Source organism: Scophthalmus maximus, chromosome 6, assembly GCF_022379125.1.
Source record: "Scophthalmus maximus strain ysfricsl-2021 chromosome 6, ASM2237912v1, whole genome shotgun sequence".
In the NCBI taxonomy this organism is placed as follows: domain Eukaryota; kingdom Metazoa; phylum Chordata; class Actinopteri; order Pleuronectiformes; family Scophthalmidae; genus Scophthalmus; species Scophthalmus maximus.
Genome location: NC_061520.1, coordinates 12,740,352 through 12,765,758, shown reverse-complemented (window position 1 = coordinate 12,765,758; position 25,407 = coordinate 12,740,352). Strand labels below are relative to the sequence as shown.

Genomic DNA, 25,407 nt, shown 5'->3' with positions numbered 1-25,407 from the left:
AAAGTGTGTCAAGGTGGACAGACTGTACCCTCAACACAAGCAGTTCAATGTGCAATTGAAAATCTGCTCAATTTCTGCTTTGTCAACCTGTTTTGTTAGCTGTGCAGAAAATGAGTGTGTGGGTGGGAGTGAGTTTGTGTGCGTTGGTGTGAGTGTGTTCTTCACTTGTATGCAAGTGAGCCAGGAGGAGAGAGCGAAAGAGTCTGCCCTTTAAAAAGAGATGTACTCATATTCGCTCGTTTGAGTTTAAAAGACATTTTCAGCTGCCTGGGCTGCACTTGGGTGGGAGCCATCATGGAGAGAGCTGTGGTGCAAATCACCCTCTTTGGGCTGCTGCTGGCTTTGGTTACCACACTGCCAAACAAGGTAAGGTTACAAACTCTAAAAGACAGAGCACAACACTGCAAGGAAAGGAAATCTAATATATATATATATATATATATATATATATATAGAGAGAGAGAGAGAGATATACACACACACACACACACATATATATATATGTATATATATATCACTGCAGATTCATTTTGACTGGCAGTTATAACAGATTTCTGAGACTTGTTCTAAAGTTTTTTTGTAGGTCAGTATTTGTAAATTGCAACACACTCAACTCTGCCTCTGATAAACTTCAAGAGGCGCAGGTTGAAGGACCTCCTGGCTCTCTATCTTCAATGTTGTTTCATATTGTTCATATGAATATATTGAAGTTTTTGGTTTTGAAGTTTGAACGCACATTAGTCAAGACATAAATCTATTCGCATAGTCACAGTTGAGATCTCATGTCCCTTCTGCGGACCAAAAGCATGGTCGCTATATGCTGCAAATATTTTACATTTTGGGATTCAGACTTAATAAGTGCCAGGGTTAAGTTAAGTAAAAGTTAGTAAGTCAATGTAAATGTTGTGTGTGTATTTGCGAAAGCACACGTATACCAAAAGTACTGTTCGTGTACAAAGTAATTGCCTTGTTAAATCAAAATGAAAAATAACAAGAACTGGGTGTTTCTGCAGTCAGACCAATGAGATTTCACCGTTGCCACCCACCAGTTCCTTGTTTTTCACAGTCAACTGATGTTTGCTCAGCTTTTCATCACCCGGGAATCAATAATGCCTTTTTCTTAAAATAACAACAATATTGTGAAATGTGCCTGCCGTATTTGTTCAGGATGACTGGGACATCTACAGCTTTCACATCAACTCCACAGTAACCAGTCGCTATGCCACCACTGTCGTTACAAGCCGCGTGGCCAATCGAATGGACGAGTCGAAGGAAATAGAATTCCAAGTCCGGATTCCCAAGAATGCCTTCATCAGTAAATTCAGAATGTATGTTAAGCAAAAATGACCTGAATATTTACAGGAATTTGCACAGAAAGAATTACACATTCAAATAGTTTGAATAAATCATGGTGTACGTGCATAAATAAGAATTGTATCCTGGTCTCTTTCAGGTTTATAGATGGGGAGATGTATGATGGTGTTGTGAAAGCTAAGGAGCAAGCTCAGCAGCAGTACACTGAGGCTGTGTCCCGCGGACAGAGTGCTGGGATTGTCAGGTACACAGATCAATGGATAAATGAATTGCCAAGTCTTACACAGGTTTTCTTGAAACCTATTTTCTTGCAAAAGCTACTTTCATATCTTAAGGTCTACTAAATACCTGTTATGAAATAATCTGAGAAGGAAAGGTTACTCTTTAGCTGAATTACTCACAATTAATTCCCACACTAAGGCTTTAACCTGTGATGGAGGATCTTTTGTTGTACAGGGTCACAAGTCAGAAAGAAGTGGTGACCAGTGATTTAATGCTATATGATTGTCTGTGTTGCAGTTCTGTGGGAAGGACCCTGGAAGAATTTAAGACTTCTGTGACTGTGGCTGCTCACAAAAAGGTGACTTTTGAACTCACATATGAGGAGCTGCTCAGACGCAGGCTTGGCAACTACAAGCTGCAAATCCACGCTCGCCCCATGCAACCTGTCAAGGACTTCAAGGTGGGTCTTTCCTGTCTTTGTCTTTTCAGTGGTCTTCCAGGATATACATGATGGGGTAACAACAGCTTTCATGGTCAGAGCATCTAACTCTTTCATGTTTTTCTCAATGCCAGGTTGATGTATACGTTCATGAGCAAGCCCACATCAATTTCATTAAGGTTCAAGGAGGACTAAGCACCAAAGCTCTGGCTAATGCAATCACATTAACACATGCAGACAAACAGGTACAGCAAAATTGTGATCTGTATTAAACTTAATTGCTATCTTATTATGAGCAATATTCAAGTGTTCAACTATACCATACATAATGGCACAATAAATTCTTGCTTATTGTGAAGTTGTAGAATAGGATCAACTGTATTGATCCCCTGGGGGGAAACTGATTTGCCACCATGAACAACAAAACATACACAATACATCGACAGAAACTATAGCACAGACACAATGTACAAAAAAAACATCACCTACTGTTTAGAATCAATAACACAAGGCCGAGTTATTGAAAGGATGAACACAGTTCCATTGGAACAACAAAGGAATTCTTGTGCACCTCTCTCTCATTCATTTTATGCCTTCATTCATTCTATATACAGTATACATATATAAATCCATTTTGCATCAGTCTGCACTGAGCAAAATGCAGATGGGGAACTACATATTGTTAAAAGTAATACTAACCAACATGCAATGTTCATAAAGATGAATCTACAGTAATAAAAGTTGATGAAAGGCAGAGGACTCATCTATTTAAAGAAACCCATTCATTGACTCTTCCTGTTTGCAGGCGTGGGTGTATTTCTACCCTACAGAGGACCAACAGAAAACATGTGACAGCTGTGGAGAGCAGGGAATGAATGGAGATCTAGTTATTGTTTATGATGTCAACAGAGACACCTCACTGGGAGACCTTAAGGTACAGCCAGAGTTAATTTCCTTGACAAATATTGCCTTTGGTAAATCTGTTAGCATTTCACTAATGAAATTATTTAAGTGTTAGCATTTAAATAAAACATTAGGGATTTTTACAAAAATGGATATTCTATTTTATCTTCCCCTTTCTTTTTCTCACAACTTTCTTCTTATTTCACACAGAGATCAAATGGGTACTTTGTTCATCACTTTGCTCCAAGTAGTCTGACCCGCATACCAAAGAACGTTGTCTTTGTTATTGATCAAAGTGGCTCCATGCATGGCAGAAAAATACAACAGGTACAGTGTGATTTTGTGACAGTTTGCCACTGAAGCATTGGAAGCAGCTTTAGTTTTCAGTACTTGACTGTATGTTATTTCTATAGTTAAAATTTATGATGTACCCAGTAAAGAAAACACATTAAACAAACATTATTACACGGTGTCTTACCTAAGTAAAAGTTCTAATGCACCCCCCCCCCCCCCCCCCCCCCAGACAAGAATAGCTTTAATCCGTATCTTGAATGACCTGGCAGCAGAGGACTTCTTTGGTCTCATAACTTTTGATAGCAGCATTTTTTACTGGAAACGACGACTTCTTCAGGCCAGCATGGAAAACCTGCATAGTGCCAAGAAATTTGCAGAGGCTATTACAGACAGAGGAGGTGAGGTTTTTCCATAAAAATATCTATTTTGGGATATCAACATTTGACAGCAGAATGGCAGGGATGATGGATTTTTTTTTTTGGTCTAATTTTAGCCACTGACATCAACCAAGCAGTGTTGGAAGGAGCGCGCATGTTGAATGCACATCCTAGAGAAGGTTCAGCGTCCATCCTAATACTTCTCACTGATGGAGACCCAAATTCAGGTTATAATAATCCACACTTGCACAAATACTTAAAGAGGCAACAGACAACATTCAGAAAGAAAGGAAACAGCAAGTTGTAGTTGAACCCTTTCAAATCAGTTGTCTGATTGTGCTTGGCTAAACGTTTAACTTGTTCTGTGTCCTTGCAGGTGTGACAAATCTGGAAAAAATACAGTCAAATGTTAGAAAAGCCATCGCAGACGAGTTCCCACTCTACTGTCTTGGCTTCGGTTTTGATGTGAATTTCAAGTTCCTTGAGACGATGTCGCTGCAGAACAACGGTGTGGCACGACGGATTTATGAGGACACTGATGCTGATTTACAGCTGAAGGTATCCTCAACTGGTTTGGCATCTTAACTTTGCCACATTTTCATAGCTCTTTCCTATTTTACCATCTAGTTTTACGATTAAATAGTTTTATTAGTTCATAAGGCACTGCATGGACCAGTACGGCCCCTCAAATCATCTGGTTCCTCTAGCTGTTCCACAAAGCAGACCAAAAATTGATTGAGTGATTGAGTGATTGATAAAACCGAGCATGGTCGGCTATGGAGAGATTAAACATTCATATAGTGACCACATTCTGTGTCAACAGGGTTTCTATGAAGAGGTGGCCACTCCTCTGTTGACAGATGTGGCTATGATATATATGGGTGGGACCAATTTAACCAAGACTAACTTCAGTCAGTATTACAATGGCTCTGAGATTGTAGTGGCCGGTCAGATCCTTGACAACGACGTTGAAACCTTCATTCCACAAGTTGTGGCAATCTCGGTAAGGATCAATCCACTCTGCACATCGGGCTGTAATCTTCTTAATCCTCTTGTGAAATTCCCTGTTTATATATTTTCACAGGGGACTAGAACGGTGAGGTTTTTGGGCACAAATGCCACTGAGACCGTGTCTGACGACCGCATCCAGAGGGTCTGGGCCTACCTCACAGTCAAACAGCTTTTGGAGAAAGAGTGAGTGTGATGTCAGCCATCTTTTTTTCCCCTGTAATTTATTAAATGCTTCCAACCTTCATATTTGTATATAATCACATATCTGTTGAGTCAAATAATAATTATATATATATTGCCCATCACCTTTTTTGCGGGAGCTCAAGGACGACACCTTTAAATTGCTTGAATCAGGGAGTGTTTAGTAATTTAGCTATGACTTAAATGATCATGGGAATTGTTGGTGAGTAATTTTCTGATGATCAAATGTAGGCCAAACCCTCTTAAGAACGGTTGCTATGCCTGTCAAGCTTTCTGTTTTCAGAGGACTAGTATGCAGTTTACTATGATATCAGTGGTAAGTTTACTAGTTGAAATTTGCCATACAATATTTGAAATTTTACACAGAAGTAAACAAAAAATGGAATTTTCATGTTTTTGTGATGGTGCTGATGACACTAGACAGCTACTGAGGACTCACGCTTAATTTGTTTCACCAGATATAGACACAATCAATTGTATGATGAGTTACTGTCATGTCAGCTATCATGTTTAAAGTACAGTATGCTCACCTCGTGACAGGCTGCAGTTATCTGAAGCGGAGAAGGATAAAGTGAAGAAAGAGGCCTTGGAGCTGTCGCTGAAGTATAGCTTTGTGACCCCACTTACATCCATGGTGGTCACCAAGCCTCTTGGAGAGAGCACAGATGTGCTCCATAAACCAAGGGAAGGTGGACCAGCAGGGTTCGGAGGTCCCTTAAGACATACTCTAGACTCCTTAATGCTAAGCTCTGGCAGGAGATTTCATGGGATGAGCCAGAGCCCACCTGTGAAGGGTGAGCAACATAACACACAAAACAAACACATTGCAAATTCAGTAGCATTCAGTTCATCTTTCTTATCAGGGCAATTTATTATTCCAGACTAGGTGCATCTGCATTATTTGATATCATGTAGTGTAATTACAACACATGAATACAGTTATTGCTTTTAATAAGAACTATAGACTCCCTCTTTTGAGTTTGGGGATGGCACGTGTATTCATGAAATTCATTTCAACTGTGGGATGTTGAAATGATTATAAGCACTTATGCATCAAAACAGTTACTTGATTAACAAAAATGAACTACTTCATTAACTGATTTATATTGTATCTTAATTTACTGGTGATTTCTTTTTCTTTTTCAGGAGTTCTTCGTAATATTCCTCGTACCCCTACAGGTATGTACATACTGCAGTGCAATGTTTTTGGTGGTGGACCCTTACAAATGCTGACGGCATTGAGTATAGCGTATAGCCTAATGGAGAAAATGAGCAACTTCAGACAAGCAGTGATATTTTTTCAAGGCTCTGAATTTACTCTTGACCATAGCAAGTTATAAACAGTTCATTCATCCTCGCCAACATGTGGCAGGCAGGTGAACAACCAAAAAGCAGTCTCTCAGGAGCTGCAGAGGAAGCTCTCGACCTGTCCCCCTCCGTCTGACACAGGGAGAGAGAGAGAGAGAGAGAGAGAGAGAGAGAGAGAGAGAGAGAGAGAGAGAGAGATGAGAGAGAGAGATGAGAGAGAGAGAGAGATGAGAGAGATTAGCGAGATTAGCAGAGGTTCCCAAAAATAAAAGCAGAACATAACCAAATTAAACTTCCTGTATTAGATGTGTCCACCTTTACACAGTGCCAATGTACATGTGAGTTTTTTTCACCTCAGTGAGGGGGATGCTTTTCAGCTTTCTCACACAGGTGCACTGTTCTGATATAACAACACAATTGTTTTTTGTATAGAGATTTTGCAGCTCAACAGATGACTTTGTGCAGATTTTCTGACTGACATCTGATGAGACACGTTTATTCTGTAGCTGCAAAAACATAACAGCGTAATAATTATGACCACATACACACAACATATATACATACAGAACATACAGTCTGTACATACATTACATTTTCAATGTAAAGTTGTGTAAACAGCAAACTGTACGTGGTGTCATCATTGGTAGTCTGACTCCAATCCACTGCTGCAACTGTGTTTCCGCTCATGCTCAGTGGCCTTGCTAGTGAGCTCTCGTACCCTGTCCCATCTTTATGGCGTCTCATAAAATCTGACCTCATTTATTGCATTGAATCTGATAAACTGTGTTTAGCATCATTGAGTTTGTAACATGAGCTTTGTGGAGAAGCCTTCGATCAGCATGAGTTGAGAGGGGTACTGCTTCAATAACCAGTGCTCCTGCCAATGCCATGAACCATTCACTCCCTGTACAACCCAAAGTGAGAGCTATTTTCTATTCAATAATACAATTTCTGTACAATAAGTCTCTCACCATCTTGGTCAACTTTGGTTTCCGACAAGAATGATCACTTCTTTGCCAATGATGTTGCTCTGTTCCCCATCAGACTCTTTGGGTTGGGAGTTAGTTAGTTCAAAGTGAATAAGTATCTCTGGTTCTTTGTTTACTCACGGGGATGATTTGGATGGTCAAATTGACAATTGGATTGGTACAGTGTCTGGCTGAGCCTAAAGGATAAAGCTCTAAATGTATTTATCTACCGTCCACTCTCACATATGATGTGAGATTGTAGATGCAAGCAGGTGCACCCCTGATTGTCTGGGGAAGTCGTTTTTGAAAGGAATACTAGACAGTTTTGTTATAGTTACAAAATGTATTGTTACAATCTTTTTTTTTTCTTTGTGTCAATTTCTCATTTGTAATACTAACAAAGACTAAAGGAACTTGATATGTGTAATATTTAAAGTTTGAATTCTTACATTTGACTCTTTATTTTCCAGTTGTCAGGAAAGGGCAGGCTGACAATGTCTTCATGCGTCATTTACCACAGCCGAAAACAGTAACTGTACCTCTAGGTGAACTTCTATTTGTGTGACACATTCTCCTAATATTATGGCACCGCTAATGTTCAACTAATAAGTACACAGTCAATGCATTCATCCACCAAGGCTATACAATCTTCTATATTTAACAAAATTTGGGCTTTTATCAATAATGTCAATCACATTATTATATATGAATACTTTTTTCGCAGAACAATTGTAATTACAGGCACCCCAAAAGGATCAGCTTGTTTTCACAGATTTTTAAAATAGAAAAACACATTTGTAGGAGAAAACAACATGAAAAAAAGGAACATTTTAACAGGGTTTGCTGTGAAGTTGAATTCAGTTGTTAGAATATAAATGTCAATTAATGCAATTTCCACTTCAATTACTACAATATCCTCTGAGGTTTTGTTTTAAAAATAAATTGCCTTTGTGTAAATGTACTCACAGGTTATTTATATATGCCAGCTGATTATATGCCTGAAGAAGAAGAAGAAGAAGACGAAGACTCAGTATTCCTTTTGCAGGCTACTGATGCTGCTACTGCTACTACTACTACTACTACTACTACTACTACTACTGGTAGAGTATCACACATTAATTGGAGTAGTTCATATTGAATCTATCTATGTCGGTTGCATCAGAAAATATTACAAATTACAAAAAAAAAAATGATGATATAAGTAAAAATATAGGTTGCCTCATAGCATAGTTTACAACACTCTCGAAACAAAGACTTGAAAAACAAATGTGTGTACATTACGCCTCAAGTTTTTTACTGTGGTGTGGGAAAGGCAGAACTATAAAATACATTATGCTGCATGAATTTACTTTATGATTACTGAATTAAAATGAAACACAATTCAGGACGAAATTGAGAAAGCTGTGGTGTTTTATAGCCTTGTTCATGCTATTATTTTTATATAGAAATAGCAGGTGTCATCTCTTTCGTTGCAGTGCAGTCAATGTAGTCTATTTCACCTTTCTAAGTTTAAATAAAATCAAAACTGCAGAATTATTGTAACGTTTTATAATTAACATTTTAAAGATAGTACACAAGGGAGAACCCATTTTTGTTGTATATTTTTAAATAAGAAATTGGGTCCAAAACATCTTCCAAATATTGTCATTCAAGCACATGAATGTTTTAAGATGCCTGTGTCACAAGAAACATACATGTGTACTTTTCACCATCACCGGAGATACAACATTTGGAGTAAATAGCCACTATCAAACACGCAATAATGCATCTTTCGTTAAAAATGGATATTGAGAGAAAAAGCTATTTCATTTTTTAGGTCATGTGTTTCAATCTGCTGTGTGACTTTGTGTGTCTGTGTCTCTCTAGTTCCTCTTTCCCACAGGTTTTTTGTAAAAGCTGACAACCTTTCTATTCCACTGTGCTTCGATGTCTCTGGAAAGATACGCCTTACACTACTTCACAGCAGGGGTCAGTAATGATCCTCTTTGTGCCTAGGCAGTAAAATTTAATTATTGCCTTTTGCTTTCCATTTTTATAGAAAGTTATTCTTTTTTTCCCCTGCTCAGAATCTTTGTGTCAGTTAAACAGTACATATTATCCTTATTGTTCTGTTTGTGCACTAGAGCTGTCCGTGAGCGGGGACCTTGATTCCGTGGCAAATGGAGGCTTCACAAATATCACCATCCACTTCAATACAGAACAGCACATTAAGATTGACACTGATGAAATCATTGTACGAGATGGACAGAAAGTGACACGCCACACTGGAGAGGAGATCATCACAGCTGGAAGGTAACCTCGTATTATAATGGCCAGGAATTGTGCTATGGTGATATTCAGTGGTGTGCACAGGGTTGTGGCTACACTGAGGTCACATCAGAAAAACTCTAAAAGGAATACTTTGACATTTTGGGAAATATACTTATTATAAGGGCAGACAAACCAAAAACCAAACATCTCAAATCACTGAAAATATTTGTGATGTATAACTTTCATAAAATCACTATTATAAACAACTGAATTGCTCTTTAAGGCTGACACTTACATTGAAGGCCCTACACCCCGTGGTTTACCCACACAGCTGATTGTAGATATGTAGCTAATATTTTTGATCGATTTGATTCTTCCTCATTCTCCTGTCAGCTTTGCTGCACCTGCAAGGCTCAGTCGAGTATTAATATGGTTGGTGTTTGCCTCAATTCAGTCTCAGTTCTTAGTGCCAGGGATTTCACGTGTTGAAGGAATCATTCCCTTGAGATTGTGCTCCATGTCAACATGATTGCATCACATAATTTCTGCAGATTTGTCTGCTGCACGTTCACAGAACCAGTCTCCTATTCTACTGCATCTCAAACGTGTTCAATTGGATTCAGATGTGGTGACTGGGGAGGCCACTGAGGTGTTTTGAAGTCACTGTCCTGGTCGTGAAACCAGTTTGAGAAAAGACCTTTGCTGTGTGATATAATGTATCATGCTTGTAGACAATGGTAAATTATGAACACAAAGGGAGGCATGCTGCAATATTCAGATAGGCTGTGACATTCAGTTGGTATTAAAGAGTGCCAAATAAACATTTCCTACACCATTACACCACCAACAGCCTGGACGGTTGACAAGTCCATGGATTCATGCTGTTGATGCCAAATTCGGTTCATACCATCTGTGTGCGTCAGCAAAAAGGCACAGTTCGACCTCACGGTTCAAAGGTGTTGTTTTCTGCTCTCCACGGTTGTGAAGAGAGGTTGTCTGAGTTACAATAGCTGTTATCAGCTCAACAAGTTTGTGTCCACAGCTGCTCACTGGATGTTTAAAATTTTTCACACCATTCTAAGTAAAGTCTAGCGATTGTGGTGTGTGAAAATACCAGGACATCACCAGTTTTATGAATACCCAAACCCATCTCATTTCCCCCCATTCTGATGTTTGATGTGAACATTAACGGAAGCTCATCACTGGTGTCTGCATGATTCTATTCATTTATCTGCCGCTAATTGTACTGTATAAACAGATGTACAGGTGTTCCTAATAAAGTGCTTGGTTAGTCTTAGTGAAATGACCTGTGGTGGCATGCGGGGACTCAATAAGACTTCAGACAAGGTGCATGTTTTTCTAGTTTGACAGTGATTAAGCGGAACACGGAAGTTGATGTTGCAGCCGGAGACATACGCATTGTCATCTTACTTCATAAGACGGGTGGTGAGGAATTCCTGTGGCCGGTTATAAGACAGCAGTCATCTGACAACAACACTGAAGGAATTTTAGGTGGGTGAAAAGGTCGTTTAACTGCACATGCTTAATTTGCTTTACGATTTAATAAAAGGTCAATGATACATTAAATCAAAGTTTGCACCTGCTGTGGTTGATGAAGAAATAATCTATGAAAAGAGACAAATACTTTGTGCTGTGTCTCTTTAAGCACCAGCTTTACTGTGTCATTTCTTTATTGTTTGTCCTGTGTGTGTCCAGTTCTAAAGCCAGCAGTTGTTGAGGAGGTGCAGCAAACTCCCTTAACAAAACTTAAGATCAATGACCAGGAGATTCACGTCAGCAGGTACATTTGTTCAGTATCATTGGTATGTTTGTGTTGTTATAATAAAGAGAGCTGTTTGCGACGGCTGTCACTATTATTACTCTAATACACTAAGATGTTGAGCACTCACATCTTCTTTTGTAGATCCAGTGCGGCCGACTACAGTCATTTCCTTGCCCCAACACTGCCCTGCTGGCTCATATCTGCTGAGGATGCACTGCAGAGACCCCTGGATGATTTCATCGTCACACACCTTTAACTGGAGACGATGTTGAATCGCTTGAAAGTACTCAAATGAAATTGAGGCAAAGGCCGATTCACCATGTATTAGCATAAACAAATAAATGGTATCCCAGATATTTGGTTGTCTTGAACTTGTAACTTTTTGTCAGATGATGTCACTGGTTCATTTTGAAAAGAATAATACTTTCAAATTCAAGAAGAATCTGTCGAGGCATGTTTTTGGCACTAGTAATTTCTTCACCTTTATTATTCACATACAATTAAAGGGTTAAAATCATGCAATTCAAGGAGCGATTCTGGAGAAACTCTGTTAATATTTGAACTGAACAGCAAAACAAATACATCCCCACTTCACTTCTCAGTGCTTCAGAAGATTTGGATTGGAATCAAGCCCCAACAGTGTCTAGTTAGGCTGCACCTCTGATAATCTTAGTACTTTATATGTACAGAATACAGAAAAATTAACCTGGACAAATGGAAATGAATAAGTGCGCCACTGCCTCATAGTCACTCACAGACGAATCACACAATAGGTGGTTGTGTTGTGTTAGTTTGGTTTGAACACACTTCTGAGGAGTAAGGCGGACAGGGGTTGTGTACCAGGTCCAACACTATGTGGTCGAACCAGTCCAGCGGCATTATGTGAGCCGTGCGTTGTTGTGTTTCTAAGTGCGGGTCAGAGGTATGTGATTTCTCCTGAGCTGAGGTGATGAACACGTTTGTCAAGGCCAAGAGTTTACTGGGAACTGCTAAACGGAGGAATCCTTGTTAATCCGCCTTAACAAGACAAATAACAAGTTACTGCAAACACACCAGCTCTGACGTGTTGCCTTTGTTTAAAATGCAGGTCTGCGTACTCAACGTCTTTAATGCACTGTGCAAGGTGGAGTCCAGTGTTAGACTTTGACCCATCAAGTCTAGTTACACTGTAGTTCCAAATCAGAGCAGGGAGTTGACAGGTCAGGTGCATTCCTATGTGATAAGGGACAGAGCTGAGCTAAATAAGACACAAACAGAGAGAGAGAGAGAGAGGGAGAGAGAGGGAGGGGGCGGGGCGTACCTGGTGTATGTTGCAACTTTCATGTGACTCACACTTCTCAACTACCTTGACAAGCTCGAGCTGAGAGGAAATACACTCCCCAGGGTGGGTCACCAAACACAGTAAGTAACCAAGATCAGATTTTGATCACATTGCTGGTATATTATGATACAACTTCTAAAAGTTCTGTTAATCCTATCATATTAATGTCAGAGCAGTGTTTGTTTGAATAATGCCTATTAAAGGTGTTTTGATTAAGAAGAGCATTATGTCTTTTGTGGGAGTCTTACACCAGAAAACTGTTAAGAGAAAATGTTTCTATTACATAAAACCTTCGCCGGCATTGATTTATGTTTCTTCTTCCCCAGGCCATAAAAAAGGTGAATGTTCACAGCTAGGTATTAACAGCTTGGCTCGACTCGCCGCTCACCGTGCCAGTGTGCAGTTGATCTTCAAGTTAATCTCCAACCTAAAGTCATGGAGAGGCGGGCGACACTGGACTTGTTTGACAAGGTTTTTGAGGAGAAAAAAGCGGTAGAACTCAAACCTCTCTGAGTATCGTCAGGCAAAATGTTTCTCCCTGGATGGTTCGCTTGGTGGGTCTTACTGACCCTACGCATGTCTGCCTGTGTTTTGGAGATTTCTGGATATGACATCGATGAGGTCGTTTGCTCACAGGTACTCGCGCTGCTTGGATACACTGAACAGAATAATTTCCTGGGCTGCAATTTTTCTGTTGAGAGATCACACATTTAATTTCCTTTTAGCTCTGACGTAGCCTGCTCAGACATTTCATTTCCCATCTCACTGATTTAATGTATCACTCTGAAACATTTAATTAAAAACAGACAAAGGGTTATAACTATCTGTCATCTTATCATACTATGGGGATGTTGTATGTATGTTAATCCCAATATAGACGTCTGAACAGTAGCAAATATTTGCTCTCGAGTAAAATGTAAAAATAGTTTTCCTTGTGAATTTTTTCCTTCTTTAAGGGTCTCTCTGAATGCTCCATGAAGGATGAGGGGCCCCTTCTGGCAGAGAACGATGGTGTGGATGTTCAAAAACTAACAGCACATTTCCAGCTCTGCTCAAAGACCAAAGAGTCGTGTACATTATGCCTGGTGATAGACGCAGAGCTCCACATCCGTCTGGGTGATGACATGGAGGATGAAGGCTACTCTGGGCTTGATGAGGAGGAAGAAAGTGAGGAGACGAGGAATCCAAAAGGTAAGACAACATGTAGCCCACTGTCAAATATCATTTGCTATTAAATGGCCATAATGCCTTTTATTACTCTGGACTATCTCCAGAAGAAAACAACAAGTTTTTAAGTGATTTCCTGCAATCCGGGATTTGTTTTATTTCAGTAATGCAAGAAATTCAACATACAGAGATACTTTTTTTACACGACCATGTAGTAACAAGAGGTTTTGAACGCGAGCCAAGATCTCACAGCGAGCTGTTGAAGACGTGGTGTGGGATGTTGGGAAATCATTGCCAGAAGAATGAATGAACGCACGCACATGGAAGCTGTTGTGAAAAGGATAATGGGAAATGAACAGCATTTTTTTCGCATGTGTGTGTAAATGGTCGTTGTACACTGGTATGGTCTTTCAAGTGTGCGGTTTGGAAGTGAATTTTTAGTACTCTTCAATTGAATTTACCAATACTGTTTAAGTGAAGTTTAAGCCTCAGCGTCATCATGTTTTCTCTGTTGCAACAGCGTCTGTGACGATGTGTTACCAAACAGCCTCGACCATACCCACATGCAAGAAGGTGGAGTTTGCAGTCAATCAAACAGCTTTCTCTCAGCAAAACCCGGCAAAGGTACTGTGGAGTCCATGCACTGGAATGTAAACTCTTCAGTGTCTTTGTAGATACTGTATGCTCACTTCCAGCCACCGTGTCTTACTAACTCTTATGTGTTTATGTGTGTGACTTCTCCAGGTGTCCATGGTGATTACTAAGCCAGCTGGGGTTTCTTTCAGCAGCAGAGTGTCTGTAAATCTTCCTAAATTACATCTGACTCGAGAGGTTGTTGCTCCTTCTCCAGAAACAGGTAACGTTGGATCCTTTAACTTCGAATCATCTGTTTAACTCATTGATGGGGACCGTTCCTGACACGTACTGTTACCCTCTGTCCTCAGTGTGTTCCGGGGAGAAGAAGACATGTGTGGAAGAGTGTAGTGGTAAGAGGAAAATCACTGCATAAGATATTTATTGGTAGTCCTTGTGCCATTTTGCAATTGAATTTGTCGTTTGGCATTAAACCAGTTATTCTATGCCTCTTTCCAGTGCCAGAACTCAGGATTGTAATTCCAAAAGAGATGGACCACGTGGAGCTGCAGTTCGATGGCAGAAATGATGGCCTCCCCTCTGTGTGCATCCAATATGAGCAGGATGGGACATGTCCGGTCAGTGTAATCAGAGCCTCAATATGGTGGCAGTTACAGTTTGTCAGTTGTGCAGAGAAGAAGCATAGTCCGATCCTTTATCCAGGAGAGACTCCAGGAGATTCCTGCTCCCAGCCAGTTCGTAGTCCAGGCCTAACTTCAGACAGAGCCAGCCTCGATGTTTACAACAGTCTCCAGGTTACAATAGACTAAAAGTAGCAATCAATTGATCTCCTTATCAAACTGTCTTTTTTCTTTCACTTAAAGCAATTTATCAAATATTATAAGTTGGTGTGTTGTTGTGTATTAAATCCATATTTGCAAAGTATCTAGAAACTGTAGCTGTCAGATAAATGGAGTACAATATTTCTCTCTGATGTTTTTATATTATAGGGATGGAACAGGATGAGCATCCCACTCTATTCTGTGACTCACTGCACGTGTCTCCAGGTAATTTGACTTACTTACTTTGACACACCACGATTACTTACAGCTGACGTATCAACAGTGCTGCGTCCTGATCCATCACTGACAGCCTTGTGTTGTTTCAGGCATGGTATGATGGGAAGTATGTGCGCTCTCGTAAATGCCCCTTCAGAAACACGGGTGAGAAGCCTTAAGGTCTCTTGTAATAATAATATATTGGATTTATAAAGCGCTTTTCAAGTACCCAAAGCGCTCGATTATCTGGTTGCAGTATACAAGGTGGAAGGTTTGGTAGTTTAACCATTGGTATGCTGCTGTGTCCTGTGCGTCCAGGTTTTGCCCAAAGGAACGTGTGGAAGAACATGTCAGTGTCCGTAGGCCAGGGTCAAACAAACAGCTATGACCCAATGCTGTCGTGGAACCTATCTGCCCCCTGCAGGCTGGAGGGTGAGGTGTGGCCCTGTCACAAGGGGGACAGCTGCAGGGAGATGAAGGGCTTCAGACAACAACTGGCAAATGGAACATGGAGTCAAAACCGCAAAGGACTCTGGGTGAGGCAAAACAAAGTATTTGAACTGAGTTTGTTTGGTTTGCAGCCCTTTGTAAAGAAGACTTGTATAACGACTTCTGTATCAACTTGCTTCAACCTTTATTTGAAGCTATATAAAATCCATGCAGAGTGAACTATCCATGTTTTTATGGCTGCGCCATTACGGAAAATGTAAATGTTCTTTATGTCCACATTTTAAGTACATTTCCCCCTAAAATTAAAAAAAACAATTTTCTAACTTTTAAGATCTGCACTGGAATCTAAAATGAATTTCTGTGGGTATGGACAAAGTGTGGCTGCACGGGCATGTTCAATAAACCAACAACGTTTACATTTGTGTCCTCCTCAGGTGAAAACAGGGACATTTCAGGACATCAACCTTCAGCCATCAACATGTGTTATGGTAACGTTTTCTCAACTGTCAGCCAGCGTCCTACAGTAAAAATGGCTGAATTCTGAATAACTCATTCATATTTATCCATTTGTACAGGTGAAAATAAATGGAATGGGACATGAGCTGGGTCCTTTCTGTTTTAATAACAGTAAGTCTGAAACACTTTATAAACACATAAACCCATTCTGGTTGGGGCAAGATATATATACTGTATTTTGCAAAAGTACAATATAACTTTAAAACCCCAAATACATATTTATATGGGGTTCTGTTTTGTTCTCCTGCAGCTGACAGATGGCGCTGGAGTCTCCTGGCTGTCGGAGTTATGTTGCTGGTTTGCTTGACTGTGCTTGTGTTTTATATACTTCATGGCTTTGTCAAAAGTAAGATTTATTTTCTTTATTGTTTTTCTTCTTCTTATTGCATCAAGTCTAAATCTGTAAGAATACCAGGAAAAACCTAGTGTACAGTATATGAAGAAGACAGAGCAGTGTTTAGTTTCTCTGCTCTGGAATTTGTAACCAGCTCATGATAAAATATTCTTTGTCCAACTTTTTTGTCAAGCACTGACGACAAAGGCTCCTTTCATGCCCCTCAAAGTTCAACTCTTGTTTACTTGCTTTACTTCATACTGTATGTGCATTTCACATTTACTAATTTAACTTAATTTTCAAACTTTTACAGAATGTGTGTGGAGCTGCCGCCATGGTGGATTTGTGAAGGGTAAGTGTTTCCCCCTACTTTTTCTAAAAAAAGATGCATGATAGAAAAGTTAACTCTCTGAAATCCATCCCCTCCTTTTTTCCTCATTGAAGTCGGCAGAGGGGGTCACGTTGTGCTGCTGAGCCCCCCCGACGTGGACGATGGCGTCGCAAAATCAGTTTGTCAACTCGGCTCTCTGCTTGGCAACCGAGGCTTCAATGTGTCTGTTGACCAGTGGAGCAGGAAGGAGCAGTGCATTCTGGGGCCTCTGCCATGGCTGCACTCCCAGCTACTGAAGCTGAACAGCCAGGGGAACCGAGTTGTGGTTGTTTTGAGCCACAGAGCCTTGGAGAGAACAAAGGAATGGACCATTCCGCAGAGGGAGGTTATCAGGACAGAGAAGGAAGACATGGATCTCCCTCAGATTTGGTCTCCTTACTCTGATGTGTTTACAGCCTCCCTGTGCCTCATTCAGGCAGACAAGCGGCTGGGAAGGGCTGGAGAACGTTTTCTTCTGGTGAAATTTGACTCCAATCCAAGTAAAGATAGGAACCTACCAGAGCTTCTTCAGGGGCTGCCTCTATTCCACCTCCCCTCTCAGACCCAGGCCCTCCTGACTGAGCTCACATTGGAGAGGACACAGAGGAGATCAGGTGGAAAGAAATGGGCAAGGTGGAAATGGGTTGGCTCGGATGGTTGGAGAGCAAAGACTAAAGAGGGACCAGACCTGCAGTGGAAGGCAGCTCCATGTTAATTCATTGGAGTTGATAAAAACTTGGAGACAAAGCCCTTAAAGCAGCCTTGAAGGTCAAAAGGAAACAAAGATCATGCACTCTGAAAGGTTGGCAATATTCTATAATGTGGTTATTGTCATCCCATTAGAAGACCAAAATCCACAGTGAGTGATTCTACACCTCAATTCCCTCGAGGCCATTTGTGGCCACCTCATATCTCAGGTTTTTACACTTTTCCTGTTTTTGATTTGAAGGTTTAATATCCATAAAAATGTATTATATTAAATATTAAATATATACATTTGTGGTTTTAAGAAGCATCTTCTCTCTCACATATCTCACTTGAGCTCTAGCAAGAGCAGGTTTTTTTGAGTGGTGCATGGCCAGGCCAACCACGCATAATGGATTACACCCTAACGCTATATGTTGGTCAAACTCACCTGTACATACAAATGGTGATGGTCAGCCAGTGCTGAAATATGCTGAACAGAAACGGATTTGGTGTGGAGCTGACCACCGAAGTCTTGGCACTGCAGATTTGTTGATCATATGTCAAATATAAAATATAACATGACTCCTCCTTAAAGCTGCAAATTGTTTTGACCTATCCTAATCCCACAGACTAGATATACTGTATAGACTGTAGGTCTGCTCACACTTGTCTATAAATACAGTTGTCTATAAATAAAACTGCGTGTTTCTGCGTTGGCAGATCTCGGGTTGTGACTGGCCACCTTTAAACGTGCAGGGCTTCAGATTGTGATTGGCGCACCCTAGTGTCAGTGTTGAGCGCCCAGCGGGCAGCTTGCTACTCACCGCGTTTCATACAGGGGCGGTGCTGTGAAGCCGCGGTATGCTCCGCCCGCTCGGGACGTGTAGGTTTGAGTCTGCAATCAAACGCAAAGTGTGTCTCTGCTCGAGTCACTGCGCTGAAACTTTGACAGTCCGGAGTCAGGCGACGCGCTTGAAGGAGGTAAATAGAACTCATAACTCGTTTATCAATTTCATTGTAAGGTCGACTTTTAATATTAATGTTGGCTGTTCCAGTGTTAGAATCACCGTGAGTGGATTTGTCAGAATGTGACCCCATGTTTAAATGTGGTATAAACATAAACGCAAAAGTTAAATTCAAACAAACCTTTATAAAACAAATGCAAATAATAGTTTTATAATGAATTTCCGGAACAGGGCCACATTTTAGGAAACAACAATACTTTAATTTGTCATGAGGAGTTAAGGGCAGCGAGCCAGAAACAGTTTTCGGCAACGTGCAATGTATCAAATCTCAATGTGTTTCTGGTAAAACAGCGCCACACGGTGGTTGAAGGAGTCCTGTGATTCATTTTAATGTTGTTGTCGTGGAACTGGCAATGTTAACACTTACTGTTGCGCTTCAGTCTGTAACAATTCAACACATTTTATAAGTAGATCATAGGTTACTGTTTAAAAGCATTCGTGAAATAATAAAGTAGTTTGAGGTGAATTTAGGGAAGTGGAAAAAATTCATATAGATTAACGAAATTAAATGTAACAGTTTCATGTACTCATGTTGCCACCAACAGTCAGACCTTTTCCTAATCTCCTCTTTAAGCTTCAAATTCCAGCGTGATCAGCCACTGCTTATTCATTCATGATCGTAAGGGTGATGAGATATAAACTAATCTATATTCTGGACCTGTCCCAAAGCTGAAGCGTGTTTCAGTCTGTTCCCCACAGTTATCATGCTCCCAACTTGCAAGCAGCATTTAACAAAAAAACATGGCTGTGATATTTTGGAGGGAATTAATAACCTTATCTTGTGGACCAGATGGGACTGGTGGGTGGGAGGACGCGTCCCGTGGACCTGCTGCAGGCTACCTGGCTGTGTTGTCTGTTGGCTGTTCAGGTGCACAGCTGCCCTGGTACCTGCAGCAAGTGTTGGGGCCCAGAAAATGACCAGTGTGAGGAATGTAGAGCAGGTTGGACGCTCCACAATAACACCTGTGTAGGTACTGAACGCAGAGCATTGTGTAACAGGCTGGAAATCATCAAATACCGCATACCAGGAGTATAATCTTTGAGTACGCATTTTGTTTTGATCTGTTTCATAGATATTGATGAGTGTGGCACCGAGCTGGGTAACTGTCCTCACAACAGCTACTGCTTCAATACAGAGGGGTCGTATGAGTGCAGAGGTCAGTCGGTCAGAACTGATCTTATGGTTTTCCCACAGCCTATAGGTGTCATTCAATTTCATGTTTTGTCCAAAATTCACAGAGAAAAATAGCACATTTTTGGATGTAATAGCCTGGAACATGTCAGCATGTTTTACCAAATAAATGGCCTAATTAGTATTTTAATTTTTTTTATTATTATTATTATTGTTATCCAGAATCCCTGCGCAACTACACTAATGTGCAATGTGCAAAATGTATAACTTTTAAAAGAAAAGTTTGGTGTCTTCAAACTTTAACTAGAAACGTATGCTAAACTGTATTTTCTTTTCACCTACAGTATTAATTGTAATGTATTTACTCTTGACTTTATTAATCTTTTTTTTCAATATATTTTTTGCTATGTGTTGTTTTGATGCACAACTTATTACATCTTTTTTATTATGAAATGTGCCATTAAAATAAAAATACTACTTCCTGTCTGATCTGATTGTGTATATCTTTTTTAATTTGCCACTCATATATACAGTAGTATTTACAGCTATTGACAACACAACGCAGTTAAAATATTACATGGTCACTTTTTCCCTCAGACTGTGACCCAGCCTGTGTGGGCTGTATGGGCAGCGGACCAGCACGTTGCAGGAAATGTGCTTCTGGGTACAGGCTGACAGGGTCCAAGTGTTTGGGTAATTACAAATGAGAGATAATTTTAAATATCATTTCATTAGCATGTATTCATTCTGTGCTTCTGAGGAGCAGCAACAATCTAATCTGATGGGATTATATCATGTGCCTCTCTTTCTTTTGCTCAGATATAGATGAATGCAGTGACAGGGTACTCGCCTGCCATGGTCTGGATGAGATCTGTACCAACACCGATGGTTCTTTCCGCTGCGACTGTGCTGAAAGATTCTTCCGCAAGGACGGTGTTTGTGTGAAGAAGCCACAGCCCAGTGAGTCTCATCACACGCACGGAAAGATGTTTACACCGACGCCCAACACCCATCTTCACTGAGAATGAACCTCACTCCCCCTGCAGGTGTTCAGGAGAAAGGGCTGTTTGACGATATCCAGGACGATGAGGTGGAGGTGCTGCAGCAGATGTTATTCGGCGTGGTGCTTTGTGCTCTGGCGACGCTGGCTGCTAAGGGTGATTTGGTCTACACGTCTGTATTCATGGGAGCAGTGGCAGCCATGGCAGGGTACTGGCTTTCTGACAGGGGAGACCGTTTGTTACATGGTTTCCTAAAGGGACATTGAATATCAAAACTAAAGAGGATTCACCTGTTCAGGCAGGTGCACCTTGTGCATTTACCCGTATATTGGTAAATAGAAGTTACTGATAATAAATGTAATACTACTTTAGATACAGATGCTTACAGATGTCATATAGATGTTACATTTTTTTTTTGCATTTAAACCACTTTCTCCATGTGCACATTTATATGTTTTTCCAATATAAATGCTGATATAAATACTGTATGAAGTGTGTTTACACACTTCATACTCAGGATTATTCTTATTCTGCAGGTGGCAAAGGCAGCATCTGTCTTCATTGAACGATGTTAAAGGGACTTGGATCCTTTTTATATTCAAAATATATGAGAGTAGAGAAAACAAATTGTTAGTTGTGAGCACGAATTATCATATTGTTATTAGAATAGGTTCCAAGTTATCCGAAATTAATTCCAGTTTTTACCATTTTCTCTGCAAAGCAGAGGCACTTCCTAGTTCTTAAATAGAGTAAAAAAAAACACAATTACACACAATGCTCACCATGCATTTCCTACTGTAAGTCTATCATATCTGTATTATTAGGGCAACTTAAAAGCTATGAAAATTCAAATGATTGTAATTTTGACTAGAAAATCACAACTAGAGACAGAAAGAAAGTCACCTTTATTCGATGGATATAAACAAGCTGGCCAACACTCAATAGTAATATTCTGATACAGCACATACAATAGCAAACTGGGGCACTGAGGACAGCCTCCTAGGTTTAAAAAAACAGGAAACAATACAGAGTATCCATGCTTCATTCAAAACTTTTACTCAGTCTTGCTTTGTTTTTTTCCTCTAGGGACTTCCTCTGATTAAGTTTTGTTCCTTCTTTTAAATATATTTCTCTCTTGTGCATTCACGACACACCCAGAAAACAAATGCAGTTGTGCGCACACACACACACACACACACACACACACTCACACACTAACTCACTCACTCACTCACTCACTCTTTCTCTTTTGTGAATACATTTACACCAGCAACCCCGAAAACATGCTGCACTCTCACAGAACTGCACAGGCTGTCTACTAAGGGGACACAGTAAGTGAGACACACATCACTCTCAAACACAACATCACACCGTCACAATGCACGATGCAGATGCAAGTAATGTATGAGGGATGATGCTTCATGGGAGATTAGCTCACGTTCACACAAGTAATCATTCAGCATGCTGGACACTCACATTTAACTTGTTCCTAGGTCTTTACTGTACAGATCAAACATTTACTTATACAAATAGTACAGTCTCAAACTGGCATATTCAATAAATAAATAAAGCTAACTTAAATACAAAAATGAATAATAAAAAAAGTAAACACAATATTTGTTCTGTCAAACAAAAATGTTTCTGGCATTGGTCACAGTGATTTGTTTAATTCAAAGTTTTTAGCGACATACAATAAAAGAAAAACAACCTGTTTACAACAATAAAGTGAAAATGTATGTTAGGCTCATCATACTTTTTTTACAAGGCCTTTTGAAAATTACTGGTGAATCTACAGGCCTGTCAACTCTCCGTCTCTCCACATGGCTGCTTCTAGGCACAGATGCAAACTTTTGGACTCAGCCTCACACTGAGTGCGATGTCACTCATTCACGACCAGGATTAGTTTGAAGTCTAAGCCCAGGAAACCATCCCCAGCCTCTGAGCCCTCGTTCCTCTGAAAACCTTTTTGACACAACAGTTCAGAAATCGCTCTGCATAGAGAACAGGAGATTATCCTTACATCGTCACTTTCAGTTGGCACATTATGTAAAAATCAATATGCATGGGCACAATTGAAATGTTTCATGTTGTCTACCATGTAAATCATATACGCTATTTCATGGTAGGAGAACACCCTACTTCAAGTATTCAGTAGATAAGGACCTGAAAATGGAGGATTTGTACTACGCCCCCCTGATGGTGAAGTGAGAGGATTTTCGCTCCTCTGTCTTGTTTGCATTGTCGTCCCTTCTCTTCCAAACATAAATAAATAAATAAATAATCCAAATCTATCTCTTCACATTCGTAAACACAAACACCCAACATTTCACACCATCTGTTGATTCTTGGTCAGTGACAGGAGCTGTAAAGGTTCATGGTGGAAGCAGAGACGTGGAAAGGTGATGCATGTATCCCCTCGGTTTGTGGAAGTTGGGGAGATGAGAAGACATTTATATACAACAATCAACACTTGGCCATATAGTGGGAGAAACACAGGCACCATGAGAGGAAGGAGAGGAAGTGGGGATAGTAACAGTCTAATTCAATTTTCCACTATAGTGTAACAATGTGTGTTGGTTTTTCTACTTCACTCAGCTTGAATCACGGTCACATACAGTATGTCACCACTTCTGTTTACAAGACGACAACGACAAACACGCAAAAGAAATGTGTCCGACAGAGTCACTCAAACCTCCACTTAGATAGTCCTCACTCACAAGTGCAACTTTCTGTCGGCTGAGCGCAGCAGACATAATCTCATTGCTACTTATGTGAGCTGCAAAATTCTGTTTATTTTGTTCTTAGTTGTCACCACATGGCAGGTGGTCTCCAACTGAGTCTTTTTCACATTTAGAAAGGAATGTAACAATGTCATGTTTACTAGACTTCTAAATAGATTTGGATATACTTCTCTATGTCTCATAAACTGCTTTAAAGCTCTTTTTTTCTTTTGGGCTGTCCTGTATTTTCAGACAGGGAATGTTACTTGCTGCTGAGGGGTTTTCTCAAAGAAGAAATTAAGAAAAGAAAGAAAGAATCAGACAACTCGAAACTACATAAGACAGCTCTCTGACCTCCAGCCAGTTAGAAAAATAACCATGAAGAAATAAAACATAGTAATCTCGTCAGTTTGTAGCGATTTTCTGACCACGTATAGACACAATCTATAGATTTCTCTCTATATGTATAATATATGCATATCTATCATATATGTGTACAGTTTTCATGAGGCACAGGCCACCGTGTTGAGAAGGAGTAAACAAGTCACTATGTTTGAGGAGGTCACACAGACTAGTGGTGGAAGAGTACGAGGGGAGAGGGAAGCAGGTTCTTACTGTAGGTCAGAGGCAGGGGCGTCAATGGTACAAATAGACCTCCAGGGAAAACATCTATTGGACTATGACTCCACATCATATTCTATAATTGTTTCCCATATTAGCGATCTCCTCTGTGTGGGTCTTAAAGTGATTGTTGCTCTCAAAGCCCCCATTGTCAGATCGTATGTACAAAGACTTTTACAGTTGTTTTTGAAGTCCGTTGTGGGATCGAGTCCCTCCACTGTAAAAGGACTAAAAGATGCTCTCAATGAGGTTTTCTGACACCATTTAGTTTGAGCACCAAACAGAAGCACCATTAGTAAAAATTCCTGCAACACAGAGGAGGTGCATAGCCTCAGAAACTCAAAATACTCTGATGAATATTTTCTGACCGCTCTCTTGGCCATTCAGATTGGATGGTTAATTACACTTTGATTGATAAACTTGAGCACGGTTGGGGGAATAAAAATGCATTAACTCTATGTTGACATCTGCATAGATTAATTTTTTTTATACTACTTCTGATTAAAATGAGGTAACATGGAAAGAAACATCAATGGCAACCACAGCGTTAAGGCTAAAACAAGCCCAAGAACTGGAGAGCCCTGCTCATGCAGCCAAGGAAACCCCTCAACGCTGCAAGCCAGGCCAAAGGCCGACTGTCAGTCAGCTCAAAGCTCTTCCTTTTGCCAACAAGAAATGAAACATGCTATCCTCAGGTTTGAGGAAAAAAGCAAGTGAAGGGACACAATGTCATTTTTGGACATGCTGAACATGAGGTTATCTAGAAAGGGATGGTGGGCAGGGCAAGAATAATGGTGAAAAAAAAAGGTAACTCAGATGATTGAAACAACAGAAGAGACTGTGCACACTGTGGGTCATGGTAGCCAGGTAGAGGGGTCAGATGTCACAAAGTGGATCAGGGAGAAACCATGACGGAATCAGCCAGGGGAGCCAACCAGTGCCAGAGGAGTCAGTCAGGCAGATGACAACAAGACAACCATGATCTTGAACCAATTAAAAGGAAGGAAGGATGAAGTAAAATAAATATTAAGCTGTCAGACAGTCATGAGATTTCTGCTGGGAGGATCAAGAGGGCGTTGTCAGCCTTAAGAGGTCGACCGTTCAGCAGGCGACAGACAGGTGGGGTGACCTTTGTGAGACCTCTGATGCGGGGCTGCCATGTTGATCACATGCCATGTCCAAGAAACAATCTGACAGCGAGTGCGTCAACATCCGCCTCTTTCTATCCAGTTCAGTTCTGCATCTGTGATCTTGTATGGAAGAAGTGGATGACATTTGCTCCTGTTCACATAAAGAGGTCGCAGGTCACCTTAAGCAGAAAATGAAGAAGAACATAGTTTAAGCTAAGGATAGATGATCATT

At 40.4% G+C, this 25,407-nt stretch overlaps 4 protein-coding genes across 10 annotated transcripts in view; 3 read left to right on the top strand and 1 right to left on the bottom strand.

Moving 5' to 3' along the window:
* Window positions 1-100: 100 nt before the first annotated feature.
* Window positions 101-11,426, top strand: LOC118310142 (inter-alpha-trypsin inhibitor heavy chain H3). Of its 2 annotated transcripts, XM_035632970.1 has the most exons (21): window positions 101-366; window positions 1,168-1,328; window positions 1,454-1,558; window positions 1,834-1,996; window positions 2,110-2,220; window positions 2,781-2,909; window positions 3,089-3,205; window positions 3,402-3,570; window positions 3,666-3,776; window positions 3,926-4,107; window positions 4,373-4,552; window positions 4,634-4,743; window positions 5,302-5,555; window positions 5,908-5,940; window positions 7,508-7,582; window positions 8,006-8,137; window positions 8,904-9,005; window positions 9,161-9,329; window positions 10,651-10,799; window positions 11,004-11,088; window positions 11,212-11,426. In XM_035632970.1, the coding sequence occupies exons 1-21, from the start codon at window positions 295-297 to the stop codon at window positions 11,324-11,326; spliced, it is 2,724 nt and encodes a 907-aa protein (XP_035488863.1). In that variant the 5' UTR covers window positions 101-294; the 3' UTR covers window positions 11,327-11,426. The 2 variants fall into 2 exon arrangements, with proteins under 2 accessions (XP_035488863.1, XP_035488864.1); XM_035632971.1 differs by lacking the exon at window positions 7,508-7,582 and having other exon boundaries at window positions 102-366.
* Window positions 11,427-12,317: 891 nt separating this feature from the next.
* il17rc (interleukin 17 receptor C) lies at window positions 12,318-17,857 on the top strand. The gene is made up of 15 exons (XM_035631535.2): window positions 12,318-12,471; window positions 12,718-13,027; window positions 13,348-13,582; window positions 14,079-14,182; window positions 14,303-14,414; window positions 14,503-14,544; window positions 14,651-14,769; window positions 15,142-15,198; window positions 15,300-15,354; window positions 15,508-15,725; window positions 16,074-16,127; window positions 16,215-16,266; window positions 16,406-16,501; window positions 16,803-16,841; window positions 16,934-17,857. Exons 2-15 carry the CDS (start codon window positions 12,920-12,922, stop codon window positions 17,572-17,574), a joined length of 1,932 nt encoding a protein of 643 aa, XP_035487428.2. The 5' UTR covers window positions 12,318-12,471; window positions 12,718-12,919; the 3' UTR covers window positions 17,575-17,857.
* Window positions 17,640-22,445, top strand: LOC118309423 (protein disulfide isomerase Creld1). 2 transcript variants are annotated; one of them, XM_035631538.2, is made up of 6 exons: window positions 17,640-17,776; window positions 19,362-19,542; window positions 19,645-19,728; window positions 20,301-20,396; window positions 20,523-20,663; window positions 20,750-22,445. In XM_035631538.2, the coding sequence occupies exons 2-6, from the start codon at window positions 19,362-19,364 to the stop codon at window positions 20,968-20,970; spliced, it is 723 nt and encodes a 240-aa protein (XP_035487431.2). In that variant the 5' UTR covers window positions 17,640-17,776; the 3' UTR covers window positions 20,971-22,445. The 2 variants fall into 2 exon arrangements, with proteins under 2 accessions (XP_035487431.2, XP_035487430.2); XM_035631537.2 differs by lacking the exon at window positions 17,640-17,776 and adding an exon at window positions 17,998-18,527.
* The window catches only part of erc2 (ELKS/RAB6-interacting/CAST family member 2), a 34,758-nt gene continuing 30,941 nt past the window's right edge, over window positions 21,591-25,407 (bottom strand). For all 5 annotated transcript variants that reach the window (XR_004793482.2, XR_007030853.1, XR_007030855.1 and 2 more), the window contains one exon: window positions 21,591-25,354. The gene's annotated coding sequence lies outside the window, so the exon portion shown is untranslated. The remainder of the gene's footprint in view (window positions 25,355-25,407) is intronic.

What these genes read in the sequence shown, in the direction of transcription:
- LOC118310142 (XM_035632970.1), top strand. Translation starts at nt 295, where the DNA reads ATGGAGAGAGCTGTGGTGCAAATCACCCTCTTTGGGCTGCTGCTGGCT. An exon ending in AACCTGTCAAGGACTTCAAG is followed by an intron (nt 1,997 to 2,109) that starts GTGGGTCTTTCC and finishes TCTCAATGCCAG; the next exon opens with GTTGATGTATACGTTCATGA. An exon ending in TACTACTACTACTACTACTG is followed by an intron (nt 8,138 to 8,903) that starts GTAGAGTATCAC and finishes GTGTCTCTCTAG; the next exon opens with TTCCTCTTTCCCACAGGTTT.
- il17rc (XM_035631535.2), top strand. Translation starts at nt 12,920, where the DNA reads ATGTTTCTCCCTGGATGGTTCGCTTGGTGGGTCTTACTGACCCTACGC. An exon ending in TGCTCCTTCTCCAGAAACAG is followed by an intron (nt 14,415 to 14,502) that starts GTAACGTTGGAT and finishes CTCTGTCCTCAG; the next exon opens with TGTGTTCCGGGGAGAAGAAG. An exon ending in ACTTCATGGCTTTGTCAAAA is followed by an intron (nt 16,502 to 16,802) that starts GTAAGATTTATT and finishes AAACTTTTACAG; the next exon opens with AATGTGTGTGGAGCTGCCGC.
- LOC118309423 (XM_035631537.2), top strand. Translation starts at nt 18,408, where the DNA reads ATGCTCCGCCCGCTCGGGACGTGTAGGTTTGAGTCTGCAATCAAACGC. An exon ending in AGGCGACGCGCTTGAAGGAG is followed by an intron (nt 18,528 to 19,361) that starts GTAAATAGAACT and finishes CTTGTGGACCAG; the next exon opens with ATGGGACTGGTGGGTGGGAG. An exon ending in GACAGGGTCCAAGTGTTTGG is followed by an intron (nt 20,397 to 20,522) that starts GTAATTACAAAT and finishes TCTTTTGCTCAG; the next exon opens with ATATAGATGAATGCAGTGAC.